This window comes from Apteryx rowi, unplaced genomic scaffold (genome assembly GCF_003343035.1).
Source record: "Apteryx rowi isolate R43461 unplaced genomic scaffold, aptRow1 scaffold_869, whole genome shotgun sequence".
Classification (NCBI taxonomy): Eukaryota; Metazoa; Chordata; class Aves; order Apterygiformes; family Apterygidae; genus Apteryx; species Apteryx rowi.
The window spans coordinates 867-24,906 of NW_020451170.1; the positions used below are offsets into that span (position 1 = coordinate 867).

Here is a 24,040-nt window from a genome sequence, read left to right on the forward strand (position 1 = left end):
CATTTTGCCACTCCTCATATTGGTGTCTGTGTGGTGATGGTCCGGGGTCTGGGGGAAGGCCCCGTGCCTCCTCGGTACGAGCGAGAACGGTAACAAGAATGATGGCATGCTCTTTAAGTTTCAGATATTTTAGTACCATCAAAACAGGTCAATACTTCAGTAAGAGATCAGCAAGAGAAACCTAAATGCTCCACAATCACTTCCTGTCCTTCCTTCTCACAAAATCTTACTCACATAGTGGGAAAGAGAGGGTTCAGAAACAAAGATGAGAGTCATGAAGGATTATCAAAACCTGCTCACGTGAGCAAGTGTATTATGGTTCACATCCCTACTAATGACAAAATGTAGCTCTCCCACATTTTCAAAAGAATATGGAGTTATTTATTCTTTAATGTGCATGCTTCCTCTCTTAAATAGCTGTTTCCTGCCAAGCCTGCAATGAGCTCCTGCAATGGCTGGAGCTCAGCAATAAATAAAGTTTTTCCTAGACTGTGCCTGTGGTTTATCAAGTGCACTGAACAAAGGTGCTATATAAATGTCACTAGTTATTTCAGGTTATTCCCTAAGGGGAAAGCTGCTATAAAGGATATAAGTGTTTCCATTCCATATAAAGGAATAAGTGTTACCACATATCTGCTAGCAGTATTCATATTATCCTTTTAGGCCCCCCAGAACAATCTTCAGCAAGTCTCCTCTCATAAGCCATGGTAACAGAGCGATAAAAAGTTACACAGGAGCTACCAAGTGCAGGTGCATGGTTTCTTTTATATTCAAGGTGCAGGAGAACAGAGTGGTTTTGTTTTATTTTGTTTTGTTTCTTGAGTATGCTAGCTACTATCAGCCCCTTGGCTATTTTCAGCATAAGAAAATTCATTCATCTGCTTTTTTGTGCCCTTCTGGGTGCCCTTCTACCTACCTGTTGTATTTCAATATCAAAAGCAGTTATGTGCCTAACTTCAATTGCACCAAACTTCTTTTCCTTCATACCTAAAACCAGTGCAGGGCCACCCAAAACTCAGCTCACAATGTTCTTGTGTTGATATTGTTGCACATTTATACATTAAACAAGTTCTTTGGAAAGCTATGCAGGATGATGGGATAATGATTTCTCCAGTGGACTGATGTTCAGCTTAAGAAAATACTATGTCTGAAAAAAGAAAAAAATAAATTAGAAGATATAAAACAGCTCTCAAGGTTATCCATCAAGCCTGTACATCCATGTTCACATTTGTCCAGCTGCAGCCTTGCCCAGCTCAAAGCATATAAATACCTCTAAGAGGATATCAGAAATYTTCCTTTTGCTGGCATTAAGAAAACTCCCAATCTAGAAGACAAGGCTGGTGAGATTTAGCCTCGTGTGGGAAGGCTACCTGTGCCTCCCTTAGAACAATTTGGCTGGTAATGCCATTTTCCTCTATTCTTCCTGACGTGGTGACGGCATCCTCAGCAATCCTTGTCCTCAAGCCACATCTTTCACGGCAGTTCACACCAGGAGCCAGTACAGCCAACTGCCCAGAGCTGTAATCATCCTGCCTCCCCTCTGTGTGGCAAAAAAAAAAATCTTCCTTCTCTTCCCTTGCTCTTGTTCTGAGCAGCTTCCAGGTATCAGCCTGCATAGCAGCAGCTGGCAGTACCCACTGAGCCTGAGTGTTATGGACATGACTGGTGACAGTGCAGAGCAGCAGCATCTGCAGCCTCTCCAAGCACAAAAACATCCAAACGCTTTGGCTCATAAAAGAAACCTGTCTGGGCTGATGGAGTTCAAACCTAGAGAGTTTAAGTAGGTTAAAACAAGGTACATTAGAGCTTGAATAATGTGCAGCTTTCTGTTTAACTATTGTTTTTAGATAAGCAGTGTTGTAATAAATAGACCTGGGGAGAAGTACTCATTTTTCAGCTGCAGAGAAACACTCTGAATGAAAGTTTTCTGTTTGACAGTCCTTCTCTCCCACCTGATTCTCCCACCTCCTTTCCCTCCCTCACACCAAACTTCTTTGCAAAATAAACATCCGTTCATTTCATTACCATTATACACTCTTTATTTATGCAATTTGAACATGTAGCAATGACTGGAGAGAGCTACAATGCCTGTATTGAGGGATCTAGTGCCCTATTATCATACACACTCCTTCATGAATGTATCATACTCCATCCTAAAAGCAGTTTGCTTTTTTCTTCCCCAAAGCTGGATTGGAAAGTTGCTCTAACTCCCCCCTGCTCCAACAGGATCTTCTTCTAATTCCAGGCTACACCTTTTGCCCCCACTTGTTTTTTGTGCTGGCATTACCTTTAAGCACCTTTTCATCCTTGGAGATTAGACACACGAACCATTTTTAGACAACATCCATACCTACTCTCAGTCTTCATTTGCTAGATTAAAAGAAAGTAAGCTCTTCTTATACAAAATGCTCTCCGTTCCCTTGATTTTCCAGTATTCCTAGTAGGCCCTTCTACCAGTCTCATTTTCCATTAAGTATTTTTGAACGTGGGTGACCAGAGTTGTACTCACTATTCCAGATGAGGTCTCACCAGTGTCTTGTAAAATAGCAGTAATACTTCCTTATCTCTGCTGCAAATGCCTCTCCTGATACATCCTAGATCACATTTGTCTTTTTCATGGCCGTATCAYGCTGGTGCGCTGTGCTCAGCTAGGACTCCCAGGTCCTTCTCCTCCTCTGTCATTTCCAACCGATGAGCACTTGTGAAACTTGGTAAAGCAGAAGGGTCAGCAAGACAGAGGACAGCTTGGATCACGTCTCTTTATTTAAGACTGCTCAGAGGAAGAAAGAGGCATAAATGAGCCTCTAACAGCTATCACAGCAGTTGTTATGGCCATCCAGATCCTGTGAAGGCTTTCCACTCCCATTCCTCGAGCAACCCAGGAGATCAGGACCCAGCTACAAGCTGCAGCAACTCTTGAGTGCTGAGCACCAGCTTCAGCAAATTTCTCAATGGGAGAGGAAGGAGTGGGAAAATAGCAGTCTTGTCACGGAAGAGAGTCATTAAAAAATGCTATGATACAGAGAAGCTATGCTGATTATTTGTGAAAGGTCTGAGAGAAAATGATGCAAATGAAACAAGCTAGTTTGTGAGGGAGGTGTGAACTTTTTAAGTCAAGCGAAGTGTACATAGGGAAACAGGAGGAAGACAGTAATGTTGCTTTGGAAAAATATTTTCACTGAAAATATTAACATTTGCAGTCCACACCTAGGAGGTAATACTATAAAATGAGCACAATTTTTTTGTGCAATACTGCTTCATGTGTTGTAGGGGAGAAAGGCTGGTAAACTCCTTCATTCTTTCAACTTCACTATTCTCTGCAAGATGAAAAAATTTTGAATAGCCAGCCATACCATAGTTAAAATCACAAAAGCATTCATGTTCATTTATTTTAGAAGGAATACGGACTGGACTTCATACCTAATGCCTTAAAGCCATGTTGGAACACAAGAAAGTCTATTATCTTTATACCATGTATTTTAGGATTTTTTTCCCACCCCATTAGCAGCTTCCAGCAATTGGGCAGAAGACTGACAGTTTATAAAGCAGCTGTGCAACTGCCTCTTTTGAACACTTATCTTGCTTGATAAGGGGTTGAAATGCTCGATTCCTCAGAGGTCCTCCTCTTTCTTTCCCCAGCAGAAAACATCTCTCTGTATTTCAATTCAGCTGTGACAAATTTTTTTATAAATAAAGAATATCTAGCATTTAGATAACGCCTTTCATCCAGAAGAATGTAGAAACACTTTACACAGGACACGTACAAATCATTTCATTACACGCCAAGCAGCAGAAAACACAGCCTGGAAACAGATATGGGGCAGCCACTCTCTACCCTGCATCTCCTTCCTCCGACCTTGGGCCCCTATTCATCACTGAAGTACTGTTCTCTGGCTCAAACAAATCTTAAATTACAGTAAAATATTGAGACAGAATTGTTGAAATCCAGGAAAACTTGGTGAATTCCTTCATTTTGCAGCATAACCATTCTGACTATAGAACACAGAAACAGCAGCAAATTTCCGAAACCCACACTGGACAGACATCAAAATGCGTTCAAAATGTATCACCAAAAAATCCAGATTATTGTTGCTCTTGAAATAAAGTAACACCTATGATCACCAAATCACACTGACTTTTTAATGCCAATAGCACTGTTCAAAGTCCAATTTTTTTATTATCAACCATATCATTCATCCCCATTTACAGCATTACTGAGCCACAGCACATTTGTTATAAAATTCTTCAAGAATGATGATAATACAACCCAGGCAATTACTCCTCCAATCACTAACGTTGGGGTATTTTTTTAAAGAATGAATTTGATTGAAAGATAAAGATTAGCTTTAAATTCCTCCACCCCTTCCTTTATCTGAATATGAAAAGAAGGTGTAATACTGATGCTTACCTTGATATGACATTAAAAGACAGTTTGGGTCAATATAATTACTATAGAACAGGGGATTTTTTTAAAAAAAAATCCTTAAATATTTGTACTCACTGATTTTACCCGTCAGATGCATTTTAGGATACYGAGGTAATTAGCTAAGTCCAAACCACGGATACAGAAGTAGCTACTAGATGGTCCCTCCCTTAATTTGTATATTATGCATACAATATCATAGGTTAATCCCCCAAAACACGAAAAAAAAAGTGTTTATGCAACAATACTTTAGAACAGATCCATATGAGTTTAAGTGGCCCCCAGAAGAGCTTCCTTGCACTTGATGGCAGGTTTATGGACATGCTGTAAATGTCAGACTACACCTTTTTTAATAATAAACAAAGACACTATAATACTGTTTCCTTGTAACCAGGACAGAAAATCATTTGGTAAGAGTAAGAACATTTATTGGTTTTGACATAAAAATTTCTTGCTGCAAGGTGGAAATGCTGTCCTCCAAATACTGGAAGATATGTGAAATCTCAAGGGTTATGTTCAGTAACTCTTGCTTCAAAAGCAGACGCTGCAGGTGCATTATTTAAGAGCTTGTCAAAGATGATCTTCTGTGGCACACTACTTCAGGATTCATCTCCTGCTATGCCCAGGAAGGGGAATCTCATGTAAATATATGGCAGAACTGGCTAGTTGTAGATCAAGCCCACACTGCCTGTGCTACTTCAATCCCATTGTGGTCACTACAAAATGTTAATATTAGAAAAGTTCTTCAATACTGGATGTAACTACTCCTCCCACATACCCCATGTAAGTGGAGTTTTATGGCCAAGCTTTTCAATATTCACTTGCTTTGAAAAATTCAAAGTGACAGTTCTCACAGTAGCCATACTTGATGTTCTTATGCCTATTTTCTATTGCTGTATTCAGTGTTAATTTGGTGCAATACAGATGTAGCATACTCAATGCAAATGAGAAACAGTTGCAGTCCAAGCTACTGCTTTGAATTTCCTGACTCCTGTACACACAAAAACTTGACTATATTTTATTTAACAATTTTTTTGTTTTTCATTCTTTCAGAGCATAAATCCTTGAGCAGAAGCTAGCCATACCAGGATTTCAGTTAGGATGATCACAAATAAACATGCTAGAAGAAAATCAAAAGGGGCTCAAAGGACCAAACTGTCAGAAAAACCAAATGGGTTGACTGTGTTCCATATGCAATAGACAAGAAGCTAGATTTTCAGCTGCGTAAGTCATGGGAGCATTGCTGCAGGTATGTTCATTTGCATCAAGGATCTGACCTGTGTTTCTGTAGAAGACACTCCAGGTATACATAGATCTGCTGCCATAGATAGCTGCCTTCATGTTTCTCTCATACATCAAAATCAATCACCATTTCAGGGAGGAGAAAGAATTTTATGTGTTTTGGATGCCAGAGTAAAAACAAATACACAATCCAGTTTGAACTACTCCTATAAAGACCAACAAATCCCTCATATGGAAAAATCACAGCTGGTAAAATTCTTTTCATACTTAACTGAGTAGCTTAAAAAGAAACAGAAGACAAAAATCACCTTGGGCTGAAAGGAAGCAAGAGAAATATAGTTTAAAATGGCATATTTTTAGAAAATACCATTTTGCTGGAAAGTGCTTCCCCTAAACATGTCTGTACTGGACAGTCAGAAAGGATGGAAAGGTTAGAGAGATATGGCTTTCTTAATGTATCATTGCATTAAACAACAAACAGGAGGGGAAAAAGAACACAGAGAGAGCAATGGTTACATCTTAAAGGTGGAGAATGCCAGTCACAGATTTGTGGTGCAGAAAACATTTGTAAAAAAACATTTTTGCACAAGAAAAAAAGTGCTCTGCAGCAGCTAGAGAAATTAAAGAACAAAAAAGGGAAGGTGACCTGATGGGTGCTTAAACTGAAAAAAAAGAAAGTAACTCTGTACCACTTCTCATTTGCACTGAACCCTGAAGGGAGAAAATTAGGATGATTACACATTCAACCACAGTAATCCTGGATTAAGGCATTTAATTTCCTAGACTGTTTGCAAACCATCAATACAAACAATAATAAGCAGATATATGGCAGACTGCTTTAAAAGTATATTACTTTGCTGTCAAAACTAGCTTTAGTACAAATTCAGGAGGATGCAATGTGTTATTCTTTTTAAAGGAAGGTTTTATTTTAGGGGTTTGAAGTAATCTCTTATGCCTGAACTACCTCACAAAAATACAATCTCCTCTGCAAACATTAAGTAGGTGGTTGCTCTTTTGTTAGCAAATGGAGTATACCTTAGACTTTAAAATTCGTGAATGGCTTTGAAAATAGGTGTCTCCAAAATAATCTGTTTATAACAGGTAAATTATATCTGTTCATAGAAGAGTAACAATTAACAGAAAACATCTGTAGCATGTTTACCTTTATGAAGTTTTATTGTTCTAAATAGCACAGAATCTCCATATAAGTGAAAATTTATGTTATTTTGGCAGACATCTGGAAAATTCCTCTTCACCATAATTCTAAGAAACCTGATAGCTCTGAGAGAAAAAAACTTCAATACTTTCCTCTAYGATCTTCTGTGTCAACAAGTATTACCCAAGCATTCACAGTGCAGGTAAATAAATGACCTAATCGGCCAAAGTCTGCTTTTGGTACTTTAGAAATACAAAATTTCTCAGTCTGGGGTTCATGTACCAAGTGGTCACCAAGGGTTGGCACTTCACAGGACAGACTGATATGGCTAAGAACTTCCAACATGGACAATGTCACTTTTCAGATACTGGTTACATGAAAAGGATTCAATTCCAATTCCACTTATTTTTTTTTTATTTCCATTTCTCCCATTACACAGAGTACAACTTTCTTCCCCTTGAATAGTGAACTAAATTCACTTTCCTTAAATCATTTTAACCTGTGCCTTAACAAAATGGAAGCTTGGTTAAGTTCTTAATCGAAAACCTACTGTAGTCAAGAGAAATCTTTTTACTGACATTAAAAGGTTTTATATCAAGTTGATGAGAAAACACGTGTGTTATATTCCAGTGCAACATCTCTCCCTATATCCCATAGGGCTCTGTGTACTTTGGCAGGCCATGGAGCAAGAATTATTCCAACTTTCACTCTCACTGAGGTATGAGATAACACAAATATTGTATCAGATGAGAAATACACAAATGGGAGGTGGCAACTCTTAGGTGGTATGGCTGACATCTTATGGCTGATGCCTCTAGGAGCTGAGAATCACTGCAGTCAAATAACTTGAGAAATTCTGAATTCATTGATTTTGCTGGGAAAATTTTTGTAAAAACACACATTGCCTCTCAATGATAAAATCTCAAAACATCCATCTCTATGACTGAATGCCAGTTCACCTTATAATGAACTACACTCTGCACACAGAGATTAGCACATGCAAAAAGGATGGGGGTGGTGGTGAGGAAAAAACTTAGAAAAATACATCTTAGAAGTTACTTAGGTTTAATGCTTAAAAGTCTGAATGCACAAACAATAAACTACCATTATAGAAGTACTGGTGGTCAATACAATGCATTAGAACTATGTACAATGACACGGTTTAGTATCAAAATCTTTCTACACTGTAGAGTATTACGAAACTGTTAAAGACATCAAACACTAAGCACTTAAGACACCATTTTTTGCTACCACATTTGGAACTTCAATGAACAGTTCATTTTAACTTGCAGCATCAATCCATTTCTAGTATGAAATTAAGTAATTTTCTACTTATACAATAAGATTTATCTACACAGGTCTTTTGATTTTGATCCATAGCAGCAAAGGCACTGTACATCAGCAGATCCACAGACTTAAAGATTTTTTTAAAGCATTCAAAAAAAAAAAAAGTCACAGATCATAGTTTAACAGCAACAACAACAACATAAAAAGATAACACAATGTCTCTGGCACAATGGCTCAGCCTGCGTCCATTTTGGGGACATCCAATCAAGACTTGGATTGAACTGATGACAAACAAAGCAAGTCCTTTCCCAAGTGAGAATCCATTCCTTTTTTGTACTTCAGAATGAGTGCTCTTGTAAATCCTACCTCAGAGGTCCTTGCTTTTGTAGTTTGTATATTGGTAGGAATCCATTCTTATTTCAGTGCATTTTCCAATGAATATATCAAATATTTTTCATAATCTCTTGTAATTGAAAAATTGCCCAAAGATACATATCCCCATTTTCAAAGAAACATGGCAAAAGTGTCCAGAAGTAATAAAGGCGATTCTTTGAGGCAACTTTTTGTACTTCTCTCTACAATATAACAAAGAGAAATGTTATATTAAAAAAGCTACATTGACACCAAAATGCTTTACATTCATCAATAGAAAAACACTGAGAACAAATCTGTTCAGAAGATGCTATACTGACATTGGAAATAAACAAATTGGCACATTCTCATAAAAGGTATTTAATTTAGATGTGAACTGAACTAGCCATTCATCACAGGCATGTAAATCATATTGGCTACAGGTTGCAATTTCCTAAATTTCTGAGACTGTCTAAAATAGTTAAACTAAGCATCTCCCCACCTAATAATTATACTGCAATAATATTTTGAGGTCTCACCAAAGAATAGGACTAAAAAAATCCCATTTTTTTAATTTGAAGCTAGGAGTCTATTCAGTGTAGCTTTTACTATTTCCACAACATCCTTCTCCCCAATCCCTGTCATCCACCAGCAAAACCACAAAATATACAACGCACCTTTCAAACCAAAGCCGGGCCAGACAGCTTTATTTAGTCAGTTCATTGTTAGAAAGCCTTCTTTAAACAAAATAAATACATTACAGCTATAATACATAATTAAAGAGTCAAGTTCACTGTTAAGTATGCTTATTCCATCTTCTTCCAAGTAGATATCTGATGATTTGGTATCACAAGTTCTTAATCAGCATTCACAATTCCATAGCAAGTTAAAAGGGGAAAAATAAATTCCATAACTGGGAGGAGCATTTAAGTTCTCAGTTTGTGAAAGAAAAAAAAAAAAGGAATACACAGCAAAGTGCTACGAGAAGGAGTCCTATCTGCATTCAGATTTGTCTCTAATAAATAACTTCGTAGACTGTAGCCTTCTTGTCCCCAGAGCCAGTGACAATGTATTTGTCATCCACAGAGATATCACAGCTAAGCACAGAAGAGGATTCTTTGGACTACAAGAAAAAAAAAAAGAAATACAAATTAATTCTTTTCAATCCATAAAAGGACTTGAAGATTAATCAGAAGAGTTTACAGAGAGGGAATGCAAGAGAAAACTCATTTAAATATCACCACTGTAGATTCAAAGCAAAAGTAAAAGGGTGGCAGCTTTTGTTACAAAGCTGTTTCTCCAAATTTGTCTCACCTAAAGCTCTATGGCAACAAAAAAGGGCAGCAGAAAAGGAAGTGAATGTTTCATTTGATGCTATGGAACTAGAGATAACCTATCAATCCATCAAAAACAAGCAGTCCCTTCTACATACTTTACAAGAAATGAGTATTTATTAAAATTTTAAAAGTTAGTCTTTGCATAAAAATGAATCAAAAGCCATCTTCCTCCTCCTTCTCTTTTCTGTTTTAAACCAGAAATCCTCATGGAGAAGCACTACAAAGCTCTATCTACCAATAAGCACAAAACAGAGATTTCACAGAAATAACCACATCTCCTATCAGTATTTCTCCAAAACAAAAGAAAAAACCCTTGGACACAGGAATTTACATTTCCAGGGAGGATGCAAATATGAAAAGATACCACAGCAGGCAAATGGAAGACAGGTTACAGTAGCTTTATCTCCCCGAGCTTTTCTATCAACATGGAGATGGATCTTTCCTGAGATGATGTATATGCATGCACACTGTCACATTTTCCTTGCAGTTTTAGTGCATTTTTTCTCTTTATAACATATAGGTCCACATTTTCTTTTCTGCCCTTCACTGCAAGAGCTAAATACTTCCCAATCATGCTCAGTTCCTGCAAAGAAACCTCCACTGCACAGCACAACAGCTTCTTTCTCTGCCCCTCATTAAGAAAGCTGCACTGGGGAATTACATAGTTTTAAGGAAGATGTTTTTGGAAGGATTATTTGGGCGTTCTGTGGGAGGTTGTTGCAGAATACTTTCCACTAAGAAAGCTCAGACTTCAGATTTCTCGTGCCAAAGCAAACTGCACTGTCCCAAAAGGCAGAGACATTACAACTTTCAGTAAGGTGGAGACATGACCTTTTAACCCACAACATCAGGATTAACATAGTTCAAAAAATTCCCAACATAGAGGTAACTGCAGGATGAAGAAGAGAGGGATATCCCGAAAATCCCACTCTTCTTTAATGGCACTGAAGTTCTAATAAGAGTGGGCATAGAGGGATTAAAGATTAGAGAAAGGTTATGACTTCCAGTTACATTTGATAGGACTCCTCTGTAAGGATCAAGTCTTCAGCTCAAGAGTCCACCTGTTTAATCTATTGACTTTGCACTGTTAATACAAGGTATGACACCTTAATGCTATTTATCCACATACTTCAAACATACAAACTGTGAGAAAGCACTCATTAGCCTTAATTTGTCTCCTCAACATGCTGAATATGACTTTCAATATTTTAGCTACATTTTGGACCTTCAATGAATGCTAAGCTAATCATGTGACTTGGATGCTGTATTACAGCAATACATACAAGAAGGTGAGAAAGATACAGGCTCAGAAAGAAGAGTATTAAAAATAATTTCAGAGTAAAAGGTTACTTTATGGTAAGAGCTAAATTACTAAAATGCTAGTAAGGACAAAAGTGTATGTTACAGACAAATTATTAAAGCAACATAATAATTATCCAAGAATTTCCATTTAAGAACTCCTGAAGTTAATGGCAGACCCTGAGAAGCGTAGCTCTATTGTGCTACAATGTGGAAAATAGCTTTTAGGAGATTATTACCTGGAATATACTGGCGCCATAAGGTGTTCTCCAGGCATTAAGAAGGTTATCTTTTCCAGTGCTTACAAACCATTTGCCTGCAACAGATTGTTTAAATGTTATAGTTGTGTTTTGTTTTCAAAGAATGCACCCCAAGACAAAGATTAATCATAAAAGCAATTTGTCCACATATTAATGAAAACCATATCCAAAAACAGTCACATCTTCATCTGGTTAAACTAAGATGTTCAATCACAACATAAGTAGTTTGTACTAAAAAGAAGTCATGGATTTTTTATTTTTTTTTAATTTTGATACGTAACATCTAGTTTTAAATTTCCCTGTTTTCATTAAAAGGTGATATTAAACAAATTTCTCAGGAGAGAAAACACTGGCAAAGAAAGCTTTGCTTACCACAGTGAGCAAACTTGAGTGACAACACACAGCTCTCATGAAGATGCAGCTGATACTTGTCCGGTTTAGTAACATGCAGCACCTCGACGTTACTGTTCTCCATTCCTACTGCCAACCATTCACCAGTTGGACAATAGCCCAACGAGAAGATCTGGAATTAGAACAGCACATGCTCAATCAGTAAGGAATGAGCTTGAGATATTCAAACCCGACTCCTGCTACACTGTTAACACTATGCAAAAACACATTTTGGTCTGCTACACAGTTTTAAAAACATGCTAATCCAATTACTATAATAATCAAGATAAATTAGTTCATGTAAACAAAGCTCAATTAAAACTGTAATAGTAAAGCACTGAATCAAGCTATAAAAGTTAATGTCCTAGCTTATCTGACAGCCTTTAAAAATATTTTTGTAAAATATTTTTGAACAAGGATCTACAGAAATGGTAACAGATTGTGCACAGGAACACTTTAATCTGGTAATTCTTTTACAAAAACGATTCTCCACTGCTCTCATGGTAGAAGTACTAATCTGTCAAACAGAGTCATAATCCAGAAAGATGTTTAGCTGCCATATTAAAAAAGAGAGTGTGAGACTAAGTGAAAAATTCTTTTGGAGTTCTCTTTGAGTCTGCTTTTTAAAAAAAGTGTGTGTTTTAGAAAACCACGACAGATTTTTCRTAACATGCCAAAGCTTCTGAGATTGAACCTGTGATGTAAAGTCATGTTGTTGTAGCTGCCTCCCTTCTCTGAGGTCCCAGGATCTGACTGTATTGTCCAAACCTCCTGTCCAGAGTTTAGTGCCATCATTAGAAATGTCAATACAGCTGGCTCCATCTGTGTGGCCCTGAAATTGCCTGAAAATACCAAAAGAAGACACACTCTCACATTGGAAACAGTCAGTTCCGAGCATGTACTCAGAATACCTCATTTTTGTTTCAGCCTTGTACATACATCCAATAAATACAACTGTAACACAGATTCTAAGATTTCAGATTAAACTCCTGAGACAAGCATGTGAATTTTGTGATGAATTTATGAAGCAATCAGGACAGACAGCTGAGCGCTAATTTGGTTTTTAGAAGCACACATTAGGAGTCAGATATCCTGGAGATCTTTGCTGCTGACTGTGTGATATCCACCATTTGACAGGAAATACCACATTCCCCATGAAGGAATGCAGCACAATAGTCAAAATTCACTTGCTTTAAGATGGCAGGGTTTAAAACAGAGCAGTCTAAATGGGAGCATCAGCTAGTAAAACCCTGCCTTTATATGTAATATTGAATTACTACATTACACAGCGCAGTAGTGTATACAGAAGCTCCATATTACCGGCTCCTAGCTATCTGTATATTGGTGTAGAGTAACAACTCATATTCCCAAGATGTTGAAGTGTGCAATGCAGTGATCTACACACGTTTACCCAAGACGTGCTTGCTAGAGCACTGATTAAAGAGAATGGCGTGTGAGTACAGTGTACTTCGTGGAAACAAAGGAATCCAACTGTTCGAAGAACCTCCAGCAATGTCAACACCAGCTGATCTTAGGCAATTATAGTTCTGGGGCTGCTTGATAGGCCTGGAATTATGAAAGTCTCAAAACCTATAAACAATCATATACAATCTTATCAAGGTATTACCATGGTTATTGCCTAGCGATGAAATACTGAAAGTAGTTTTGTTGACACCAACTAAGACAAGCATATTTAAGCAGAAGAGCATGTAATGCTATGTCTAATTAATTCTTCACAATCTGATGATCCAATTCTGTCGACCTACCTTACTAACGTCTGGTTATGCAGATCCCAGACTGCAATGTTCCCATCACTACAGCAAGAGAAGCAGACCTTGGAATCAGGGCTGATAGCTAGGGCATAGCAAGCTGGAGCAGAAGATGTGAGCTCTGCCTTAATCCGGGGAGTTGGAGCTGCCAGGTCCCAAATGGATAATGTGCTGGCTTCCCCACCAACAATCAGGGTGCGGCCATCTGGGAGCAATCTGCAGGAACGGATGTAGTTATCTCTGTTCTGTGGAGACAGAAGCCATCAAGAGATTACTCATGAGGAAAGGAAAACAGCATTAACATGAGAGCAGAAATCCATAAAAGTATTGTATTCCCTTCTGGTTTTAATGAGCCATTTATACTTATGACAATGATAAAGTGTATTAATGCCAGAAGATTACATGACATTAGGGAAGTGCTTAAACTTGATCTACAAAATTCAGTAGTGAGAGATATTTAATCTTAATTAGCATCAAAATGCAAAGATCTGAACCCAACCCCAAACAATTCAAGATAGCTGCATTCAACAGCTTGTGTAGAAAGTTACATTTTCATACTCTGTTTATTTCAGTACATTAACCTCTCAGCATGGGAGAGTACCAAATTCCCTGCACACCTCCCCCTCTGYTGCAATGAGACTTGCTGCCACCATCTAGGAGATGTCAGAGAAAAATATTTGGGCAATTTTCTTCATTTGTGTAGCAATTTGTGTAGCAATTCATTATATGTCTACACGTGCTGCACAGTTCTCATTTAACAGCCTCTGTAACAAGAAGCAACATCTTACCAAGAACTGGTAAATGACATAAAAAAAGCTGCTAACAATGGTTCATCTTGTTAGCACATTCAAATAATTTGCTAATAACACTCAGGGATATTTTTAATTGTCATGTTAAGACAGGGCAAAGCATTCACACATACGAAGACACAAAATATGTGACAAGCTTCAAATATTCTCTGAGAACAGGGCTGCAAGACAGCAATTTTTAGCATGATAGGATATCAAGCTTTAAGATTGCCAATAAATGTCAAAGTTTATAAACAATATCTACTGTGTGGTCTTTGATCTTTCCCCTTACCAATACAATTTTAGGATATTAAGGATGTTTTGATTCATTGTGGGGAGAAAAGCACATGTACTACAAGGAACATAGTTCAAACTCAGTTCTAGAAGAAACAATAAAATTACAAATGGAAGATCAAGCTTTGATACCAATGACAGCACTCAGATAGCCACTGTTTCTTGTACTTTAACAGCACAATTTCAATCTTAACACAACCTGCTACCTTCTTCCACCATCACATGTAGCTGTTCACTTACCAGGCAGTCCAGCTGAGAGACAGGGCTCTTGTTGCCAGGATGGCTGATATCCCAGACTTTGACACAGCCCTTCCCACCCGTGTACACGTGTCTCGTGGGGTTGCTGATAGTAACTGCACACACGACTTCCCCATGGTTCAGAGTGTTGATCTGACGGGCATGGCGAGGGATTCCTGGACCGATGAGGGCATCGGGAGGGAAAGGTACAGGCTGCATCTGACCATCTGCGCTTACATGAAATGAATATGCTCTGAAGAAAAAAAATGAAAAGTGAGAGGGGAAGGACAGAGATTTAAGTTGTTCTTCAAGCCTTTCTAAGAAAAGAAAACAAGATGTGTGTATGGCATGTGTGTATACAGATCAACAGCCTTCCACTGTGGAAATGCACACTGTGCACCTACTGCCTTTTGCAATTTTTACACTAATTTGAAGAACAAACTTACTTAGATATCTAAAGTATGGATATCAGAACATACACTTGGGTACTTTTCCTTTGGATGTGGCAAGTCAAGGACCATGTACCAATCAAATGAGCTTTTACAACTCAGGCATCTATGACTTCTGGCATGAGCAAGGATACATGACACTATTCTCAAACTCCAGTGCATGGAGAGAACACCACAGACAGAGAAGGGAAGGAAGACCAGATCAGGGTCCCCTGGGAAGACAGAAATAGTAAGCTAGCTGTTGCAGAACTCTAGGGGGTGCCGAGTGCCTGGGGACATTTGTTTGTTCCCTTAGTGACTAACGTGTGAACTTCAGCAAGCATGCGGGAGCCAGAGTGCTGCCAAGCTGCCCAAGGTACCAAGGGTACCACATGGCTCAAGGGAAACTGCCTTGTGCTGTATGTAAAGGTGTGCCGAAATCACTGCTGTCAAGGAGTTAAGTCCTCAAGGCATGGTTGCTGACATCTGATACGACAGACTAGCAAAAACACACTGGGATTTTTTCCTTCTTCTGGGATTTTTTTTTTTTTTTGTAGAACTGACACAACAACCACAAATCCCAGTTTCTCTTGCCAGAATCAGGACTCTCACTGAGAAAGAATGTGTTACGTGACTGCCAGTGATGCCACCTGTGAATAACCTATCAACAGCTTCATCTCAAAATATTTTCCAGGGAGAACACTTAGGTTGTGAAATTGTCTTGTTCTTAGATTCTCCCTGACACATCACATCTATTACATAGCACAAACTTTATAAGAGGGTTCACCTACACATACAAATGTGTGCTTAATGGAAGGCTTTAATTTCCTCAGACCTGAAAAAATCATAGCAGTACTAATGAAAAATCCATTGTCACAATGGTGAGGATGAGAATAGTTCACAAAAATATCATTTTATCAGAATATGTAGAAAGATTGTTTCCTTAATTGTTGCTTGAAAGTCACTGAAGAAGGCAGACTTCAGAATTCATTTGTTATTTAAGATTCACACTCCATTAATATTACAACAATAATTTTCAGCAGGATAAAATACAACTGCATTTTCACCTTTCTGCCCTGTTTCCAGAGCTTTTCACTCTCTCCTAATCCTGCCCTCTATTTCTTGTTCTGGCAGGTCTGAGTGACAGATCATATCATCAGTCTCCATTTTTTGACATTAAACACATTCAGGAAAGGGTAGGAGAGACTTCTGTGGTTGTTAGAAGCAGCAAACTGTCTATATTGACTGGAATTTTGAGTTCAATTACTACTACAGAAATCTGAAAGATCTTCTTCACTATCTCCTATCTCCTTAATTCCTTTTCCTGAAGTAAAGGTACTAAAAGAAGAAGCAGGTGGTGATCTGAAATCTATAACAAAACAAGTGCAACTTTTTTATCATCCTTCCTAATTTCAGTAAAAAGGTTCAGTCACTCTCTGCAGAACCATGCTGATCACTTAATATATGATATTTTCATTAACCACAAGGATTTTTACATGCTTATAAAGTACATAGGGAATATATTTGAACAATTACCAAAAAAAAAAAAAAAGCTTAGTTCTGGAGACTGAGACTACATTATTTTCACCCTATTCATCATTCCATACCAGCACCTGTGATTAAACTGTTGCTTCTACTTGTTGCTTATTTGAAGTATTCTAAATACCTTACAAATATCTGACAGTATAAACACCTGATGAACATTTTTTTCCTTCTTTTTTTGTTAGCTACCTCTTCTAGGTATGTGTTGTACTCTCCTCAACTTTTTGATGTATCTTAAAACTAGAGAGAGAGTTATTAGGCAGCTAGATCCCTGATGTGCCACACACTSTTCATTCCATTTCAGCAAACACTCAATAGTGTGGAGAACTTACACAACTTTTGCTTTAAGAGAAGAGGAAGAGTAAATGAGAGAGCAACAATCCCAAATGATAGCTGTGAAAAATACTCCACTAAGAAATTATGGGATCATGATAAAATGACCATAGATTTCAAAAGTTTCAACTACAGCTGACCAACATTTAGCTGAAATTGTCCTTTAAAACAGTCATCAATATGTCAATGCAGTTCAGAAGTCTTCGAGATGCAACAGATCTTTGACTGGTTTGGTTTCAATTTGCATCACATCATTTTATTTTTTCCCCTCTCTAACTCAAAGGGGATGCAAGTAAGGTGGTCTCCACATCTGTAGAATTTTCCATTCTAAAGTCACAACAAGCAAAGCCTAGCAGGGTAGGTCACCCTTTCTGGGCCACTATATCCACCAAGGATGAGCTTGAATATTAAGAATATTTGAATATTATGTCTGGAAATTTCTATGTGCCCATTGCATGTGAAGGATGAAGATCTCTGCCCTGCAGAATTTTTAATCCAAACACCTGATCCTAGAAACTACTGTACACCAAGTTCCAAAATCATCTTATGCAGCTAGGGCAGAGTAACTAGCAGAAGGGCAAAGTGAGGTGATAACCAATGTGTGAAGTCTGAAAGAGTGGGATGCAGGTTATGATCTGTATGATACACTCATGTAAGAAAACTTACAGGAACTAGCATTGATCAGTTTTCCATGACATGTTATTAATCTTGTGTGTCTGCAAGTACACAGGCAGGCAAATGTATGCATTTATTCACATGCATGCAGGTGTGTGAATATTCTACCCACTCCCTCCCCCACAACCACATTCATACATAAGACAGAGAGAGAAGGAAAGGCACAAACTACATCCCCTGCCCTTCAAACCCTCCAATATTAGCCGGTCAGTTTCTTGCGAGTGTCACACAAGAAGTGGATCTTGAGGACCCTTACATAGAATCTGGATCAATATAGTTTGCAACACTGTTTTATTTTTTTTTTGCCCTAACTCAAGAGGAATGCAAGTAGAGAGTTCTTCATATCTATGTAATTCTTTTTCCTAGACTCACAACAAGCAAAGTCTGGTAGAGTAGGTCACCTTTTATGGTCAGTTCCATCAAGGATGAATTTGAACATATATACAATAATTCTTTCCAGTATTTTCAATCAAACAAAACATTTCAGTGTTCCTTTCTCTGCACACTGCTGTTTAGAGCAGCTGATAAGTTTGCAAGTGATTGCAAGGCTTTTGTGAACAAAGAAATTATTTCTTAACCTGAGAGGCAGAGTATGGCAGAGACAAAAAGCCAAGATACCATTCCATTTTGCATTTCTTTATTAAACCAACCGGTCAGATTCAGCATGCAACACCCAGAAACTCAGCTCCCTTCTGCATTTATCACCGTCTCTTCTTACCCTATACCACCCAGTACTTATCAGCTGCAATTAGTCTTCAAAACAAATTTACAAATACAATTTTAAGATTGAACAGTGTTTTTCCTTTCCTTGCTAAATGGCTATATTTATTCTTACAATAATTTTCAGTAGCTAAAGGGAATTCCAACTGGCAAGGGAACACAACTTCAATAAATGATTAACTTTTAAAGTTGAATGTTTGATACTCACGGTTTTCCTCCTGGGATGCCTGTGAGATTGGGAGGGATGCCTGGGACTCGCATGTGATGATGAGGATCAAAACCAACCTGCAGTTTTCCCCAAGCAAAACAAAAAGCTGTATTAAAGATGGAGTTACGCAAAAGAAGACAGTTTAGTCCATATCCTCCAAAGCCTATTACCCAACTTACAAACAGACTGAATCAGATTTAACCCCGCAGGTCAAACATTTAACAAACTGCTCTCATGCTCAGACACATCAATGGCAAACACTTACCACTGGAGATCTCCCATAAGCTGCGGCTGCTGCTGCTGCTGCGGCTGCTGCACTCATTTGAGGGGAAATGTTGTGTAGACCAGCATAGGCAGCTCCTGGGCTGGTCAGCTCACCGTTCATACCAGCATGTGGCACAATCCCAAATGGAGTAGGGTAAGGACATGGCACTGCCATAGGTGTCCTTAAACCTGAAGCTATAGAGGGCAAAAAAAGAAGAGAAGTTACACAGCCAGCCAAACACAGACAGAGCAAATATAGTTGGCAAGCAGTAAAAGAATATGCTGTATTGAAATGCTGTGTTAAAATGCTGAAGAACCAGCTCAGCATTCAGTTTAAGCAGCTGTAATATACAGCTTTGTCACTGCAGATTTAAAGGGAAACTGTTCAGGGCCGAATGGCTATGGTTTCATACAGTTTTGAATTTACTGATACTAACCTAGTGGGTCAACACCTGGGGGCTTGCCAGGCACAGGCCTCAATCCGGGAGTGGAATTGCTGCCTGGAGTTGGAGCATCAGTCCGTGGAGTCGGGGTATTTGATTTAGATACAGGTGTGGTAGATTTCTCATTCTAATCATCAGAAAAGATAATGAAAGATAGTTGATCAGTTATCTTACTTTTTGGCTTCTTGTGGCTGGAAAGAGAGCAGATGACAACTGGAGTGTGGTGTGATTAGTGAAACCTGGGTTTTGGCTTTAATAGTTAGTGGCAATGAAGAGAAGCATGCAGAGACACTTAAAAGGAAAGAATAGCTTTGGGAATTAACTATAGCCTTCATAGCTTTCCTCATTTGGGTCAACAGTATGATTCAGAATAAGGTCAATGACTGAAAAATCACTACCATCTGACATATGATATTGGCAGCATATGCAAAATCTGTTGGTGGTCTCAGTCTGCTCATAGTGGACCTGTTCACATCATGAGTTTCTGAGTTTCTGAGAGAAGCCACTGCCATGTGGACAGGAAGAGCAAAAGAAAACTCACAACCAACCAAGAACTCATCCCCATATGTAGTGCTGGTAACATAGGTTGGAGGCAGTGATGGTATAAAGTCAGGAACTGCGCAATGCCATTCTTGTGAGAAGCTTTTCATTCGACAAACAGCTGACTCCTGGATCTGAGCCTGTCATTCCATCACCTTTCCTGAGCACTACCATCACTTTAGGGTTTGGGTTTTTTTTTTATTTCTTTTAAATAATCATGTACCCTGACCTTCAAAGAACTACGAGAGGAGTTACGGTGCAGCTCAGAAATGTGATTAACTACAGCAACAAACAGGATAGGCAAGAACACCCCCGACTTGCAGGCAGCTCTTTTTTGCATTGTGATTTGTGATGCAAGTCAAGGAAGGCTCTTGTAAATGACAGATTACTTTTTAGATAGAAAATAAAAATTATTGTTGTTGTATATGGCCTGGTAATTCAAACAAAGCTAACAACCAAATCACATCCAAGCAGGGAACTGAATTTGCTATAAACTACAGCACAAGAAAACAGCTCAAGGAACCCCTGTGAACTCTTATTTATTCACAAAAAGACAGTTTTTCATATGGGGGAGGAGAAAAACCATCTCTCAGCACAGAACATCCATCATCTATCCACACCATCAGTTAAAATAACCTCTTCCCATCCCAAAAAAGGCAATGGACTTTCTCCTTAGTATTTAATTAAGTTTCCTGAAAACAGAAACAAAAGGAATTTTATACTGATTTTTCATACCTGATACTGATAGCTTTAGAAATCCAAATTGTTCCTAGATACAAATCTGGTTAACGTGTGTTTCATTATATTATCACAGGTGAGGAGCATTCAGAGGCACTTACAAGGCTAAGTTCTTTGGATTTGGAGGAAGGAGTACTGCTGGAGGATGCAATAGATGCTGGACTAATTGGTGCATCTTTCTTCAGCAGTCGAGTCTTGTCCAAGCCGTTCTCCCGTGGAGAGTGTGTTGGACTTCCTCGGGGAGAGGAAGGATCCTAAACATCAACAACATTGGTTAGTAAGGGGGGAAAAAAAAAAAATCATAGTAGCCACTAACACTTGTCTTTAGCAATTTACTCTTTGGAGTGAAGATCTGTCCCAAAAGGTGGCATGTTCATTCAATCTGTAAGTGATTTAGCTGATAAAATTATAAAATCGAGGTGGATAATTCAAGAAAACTGTTTTTTAAAGAAGGTCTTAAAATTGAATGCCATTAGCCATAAGAAATAATGTTAAAAACCTTCAAATTTTGAAATAGGCTAGTAAATCTCATTTTTCAGATGTCAAACTGAGGTACTTGGCAGTCTTGATTAAGTTCGCAAAAGAAGTCAAGACCAGAGTGAAAGAAAACAGAGATACCACTACAAGCAGCATCCTATCTGCTGTTCTGGACTGGCTTCAAATATCTCAAAGTAGACCTTTGGTTTGTGCAAGAAACAGAAGCTCTTTTGTAGAAAAAAGGTGTTACAGAAAGAAGACCTGACTGGATTCCCTCAGGAATTTCAAGCTCCTTTGTGAAGGCAAAGACTGGAAGCTTATTCACATATCTAATATATATGGAAATCACTGAAGACCTGCCCCCCCTTGCTATTATAAGGTACCAAAATAGCATTATGTGTACCTCATTGGAAACATCAACTACCAAGTTGTCATCACTCTTTTCACCATCACTGTCCTGCAATGACAAATCACAATGTGTAAAAATTAAATATATAATTCCTTATATAATATATGAAGTCACTTAGGTACAAAGAAAAAAATCCAATGAAATACAAAGCTGCTCACAGTTATGCAATATAGCCTTTACTTTTACCTAGCTTTATGTGGTAATAAAATTATATTTAGGTTTCCTAAAGTGCTACTTCTCAATAGGTGTCACAGCTGTAGCGTTCTTACCAGTTTGCACATAAGCGAATGAAGACAAGAGGATGAAAATACTTGTCCAAAGTCTCACAGCACTGAGAAGCAGAACCAAGACATACTCCAGAGCTACTGAGTTCTAACCAAAGGCTCAATGCTCATCACCTGCCTCCAGGCATTCTGTATTTATATGGTCAAAACCACTACAAATTCTGAGCACCTAAGTCTTCCACCCAGCATAATGATACTTGCAGACAGTAAGTACCTGTTAAAATTTGACCTGCAAATTTAAAATTAGGTATGCAGTATAAAATTGGTAAAGTTACAGAGGAGACAAGTTCAGCAATGCAAAATGTAAATGTTTTACTCACATAGCGAGCTGCTATTTCCTTCTCCTCTGTTTTCTGTTTTTTACTGTCTGAAGAGTAATCTGTTGAGTTTCTGTGCTTTTCTGCTGTTCTGAAACTGGCTGATGGAGATACAGAAGAGCTCTGCAGTTAGAAGTGGGAGAGAGAGAGAGACAGAAAGAAAAACCATCATCAGATGCTCATTCAAAATAGCTGTTGATTTGTCACTATCTCTCAACACAACTTAACCTGGTATGTCTTTGAAGTTGTTCTGATGGATAGCACTTTGGGTTTTAATCAGCGACAGCTACCCAGCAATTTTTTTTACGCTGAGAGTGCACAATGCATCGCAAGAGACACAGATAAAGGATATCAATTAACGGCTCATTGAATAGTTGATATCTGCAGCCTCATTGAATAGTTGATATCTGCAGTGTTAACAGAATGAAAGTAGAGCTAACTTGGACCATTTTATGAATACTGTATGTTGGCCTGGCTTTGGCTTGTTTACTCAATAAATACGCAGGGTTAATCCAATACTGACCTCCTGGGGCAGGGGGTGGGAAATAAAGAACAACAACAAAGATTGTTCAAAGTAAGTCACACTCCAGCAAACACTTTTGAGAGAAGATTTCCAGCAAGGAGAGAAGCAAGGTCCTGAACAGTCTTGCAACAGGAGAAAGCAGTGGAGGCAAACATCTAACTCATTTTAATCTGATGCCTTATACAATTACAAGTGGTCCAGTGCCTGCAGTAGGCAGGAACACAACAGCTCCGACAGTCTCTCCTTGCTCTGCAGCCCTACCTGAGTAATGGTTACTACAGAGCACACTGAAGAGACAGATGAGAAAGGAAGATCATTTGTACTTTATGCACTGTCCTACAATTCTACTCTGCTTCTTTAAACCAGAAAGGCAGTATTTATCAACTCATACCCTATTTCCAGAGCTTGGTTGAGTCTGTATCTTGATATGTAAACAAGAAAGAAATGAAAGATCCTAATTTTCCTCTATAATTGATTCTACCAGCAGCATCAGGTTTTGGCCCTAATTCAATAAAGCATTTAAGCATGTGCTAAAAATGTATCTCACACTGAAGTCAATGGTTAAACGTACAGAAGTAAGGATGTGTTCAGGCATTTTGCAGAATTAGAACTGACAGGAATGAAGATGAAAGTAATTCTCAATTGAAACCCTGCTGACTGTTTCCCTCTCTCTATCCTCCTTACATAAAAGGGTAAAAACAAATAATGAAGTAAGTCCTTACTGCTGGATTTCAGCCCTTCCCCCTCATCCAGAAACACTGGTTCTGGGATTCTCTTCAATGCATGTGGCCAGCTGTTGTTTTACAAAAAAGTGTGCAATACTCCACATTGATTTGTTTTTTTGGTTCAAGTGCACACCTAAACTTATTGAATAGCTGCTACCAGGAATGCAAACCAAGAAATTAACATTTACATTATGCAACTTCTGCTCCATCACTATTGCCAAATTACTTCTTTCCCTTGACCTATTACACCACAAACTTCTGGTAAGAATCAAAAAACATTTTCTCCATGTTGGACCACCGAGGTCCTGCTCTCCACATCACTTCTCTAAAACTTCCAACTGTTGTTAACAGCAGTTCAGATTAATGAGTGCAAAAATCTTGTGTCTATTTTTGACTGTCAATCATTAACAGCGCTGAGGGGAAATGGAAATTTAAAAAAAAAGCTAGTGATGAATACAGCCTGTGTCTTTCCTATTTCCCTCCATCCTTCTCTCCTCCAGCACTGTAAAATAGTAGATGAGGATTTCCTATGTGCACAAATACATCTTAAAATGTGTTCACTGATTTACATTTAAAGTAGG

General features: G+C 38.4%; 1 protein-coding gene across 3 annotated transcripts in view; it reads right to left on the reverse strand.

Annotated features, from left to right (window-relative positions):
- Positions 1-7,865: 7,865 nt before the first annotated feature.
- The window catches only part of TLE4 (transducin like enhancer of split 4), a 103,704-nt gene continuing 87,529 nt past the window's right edge, over positions 7,866-24,040 (reverse strand). For all 3 annotated transcript variants that reach the window (XM_026090647.1, XM_026090646.1, XM_026090645.1), the window contains 13 exons: positions 22,215-22,334; positions 21,605-21,658; positions 20,826-20,978; positions 19,441-19,573; positions 19,005-19,198; positions 18,740-18,816; positions 14,837-15,086; positions 13,512-13,759; positions 12,440-12,587; positions 11,728-11,878; positions 11,335-11,411; positions 9,137-9,582; positions 7,866-8,683 (listed from right to left, as the gene is read on the reverse strand). In XM_026090647.1, coding sequence (XP_025946432.1) covers positions 9,475-9,582; positions 11,335-11,411; positions 11,728-11,878; positions 12,440-12,587; positions 13,512-13,759; positions 14,837-15,086; positions 18,740-18,816; positions 19,005-19,198; positions 19,441-19,573; positions 20,826-20,978; positions 21,605-21,658; positions 22,215-22,334 — 1,713 coding nt within the window. In that variant the 3' untranslated portion in view covers positions 7,866-8,683; positions 9,137-9,474. The remainder of the gene's footprint in view (positions 8,684-9,136; positions 9,583-11,334; positions 11,412-11,727; positions 11,879-12,439; positions 12,588-13,511; positions 13,760-14,836; positions 15,087-18,739; positions 18,817-19,004; positions 19,199-19,440; positions 19,574-20,825; positions 20,979-21,604; positions 21,659-22,214; positions 22,335-24,040) is intronic.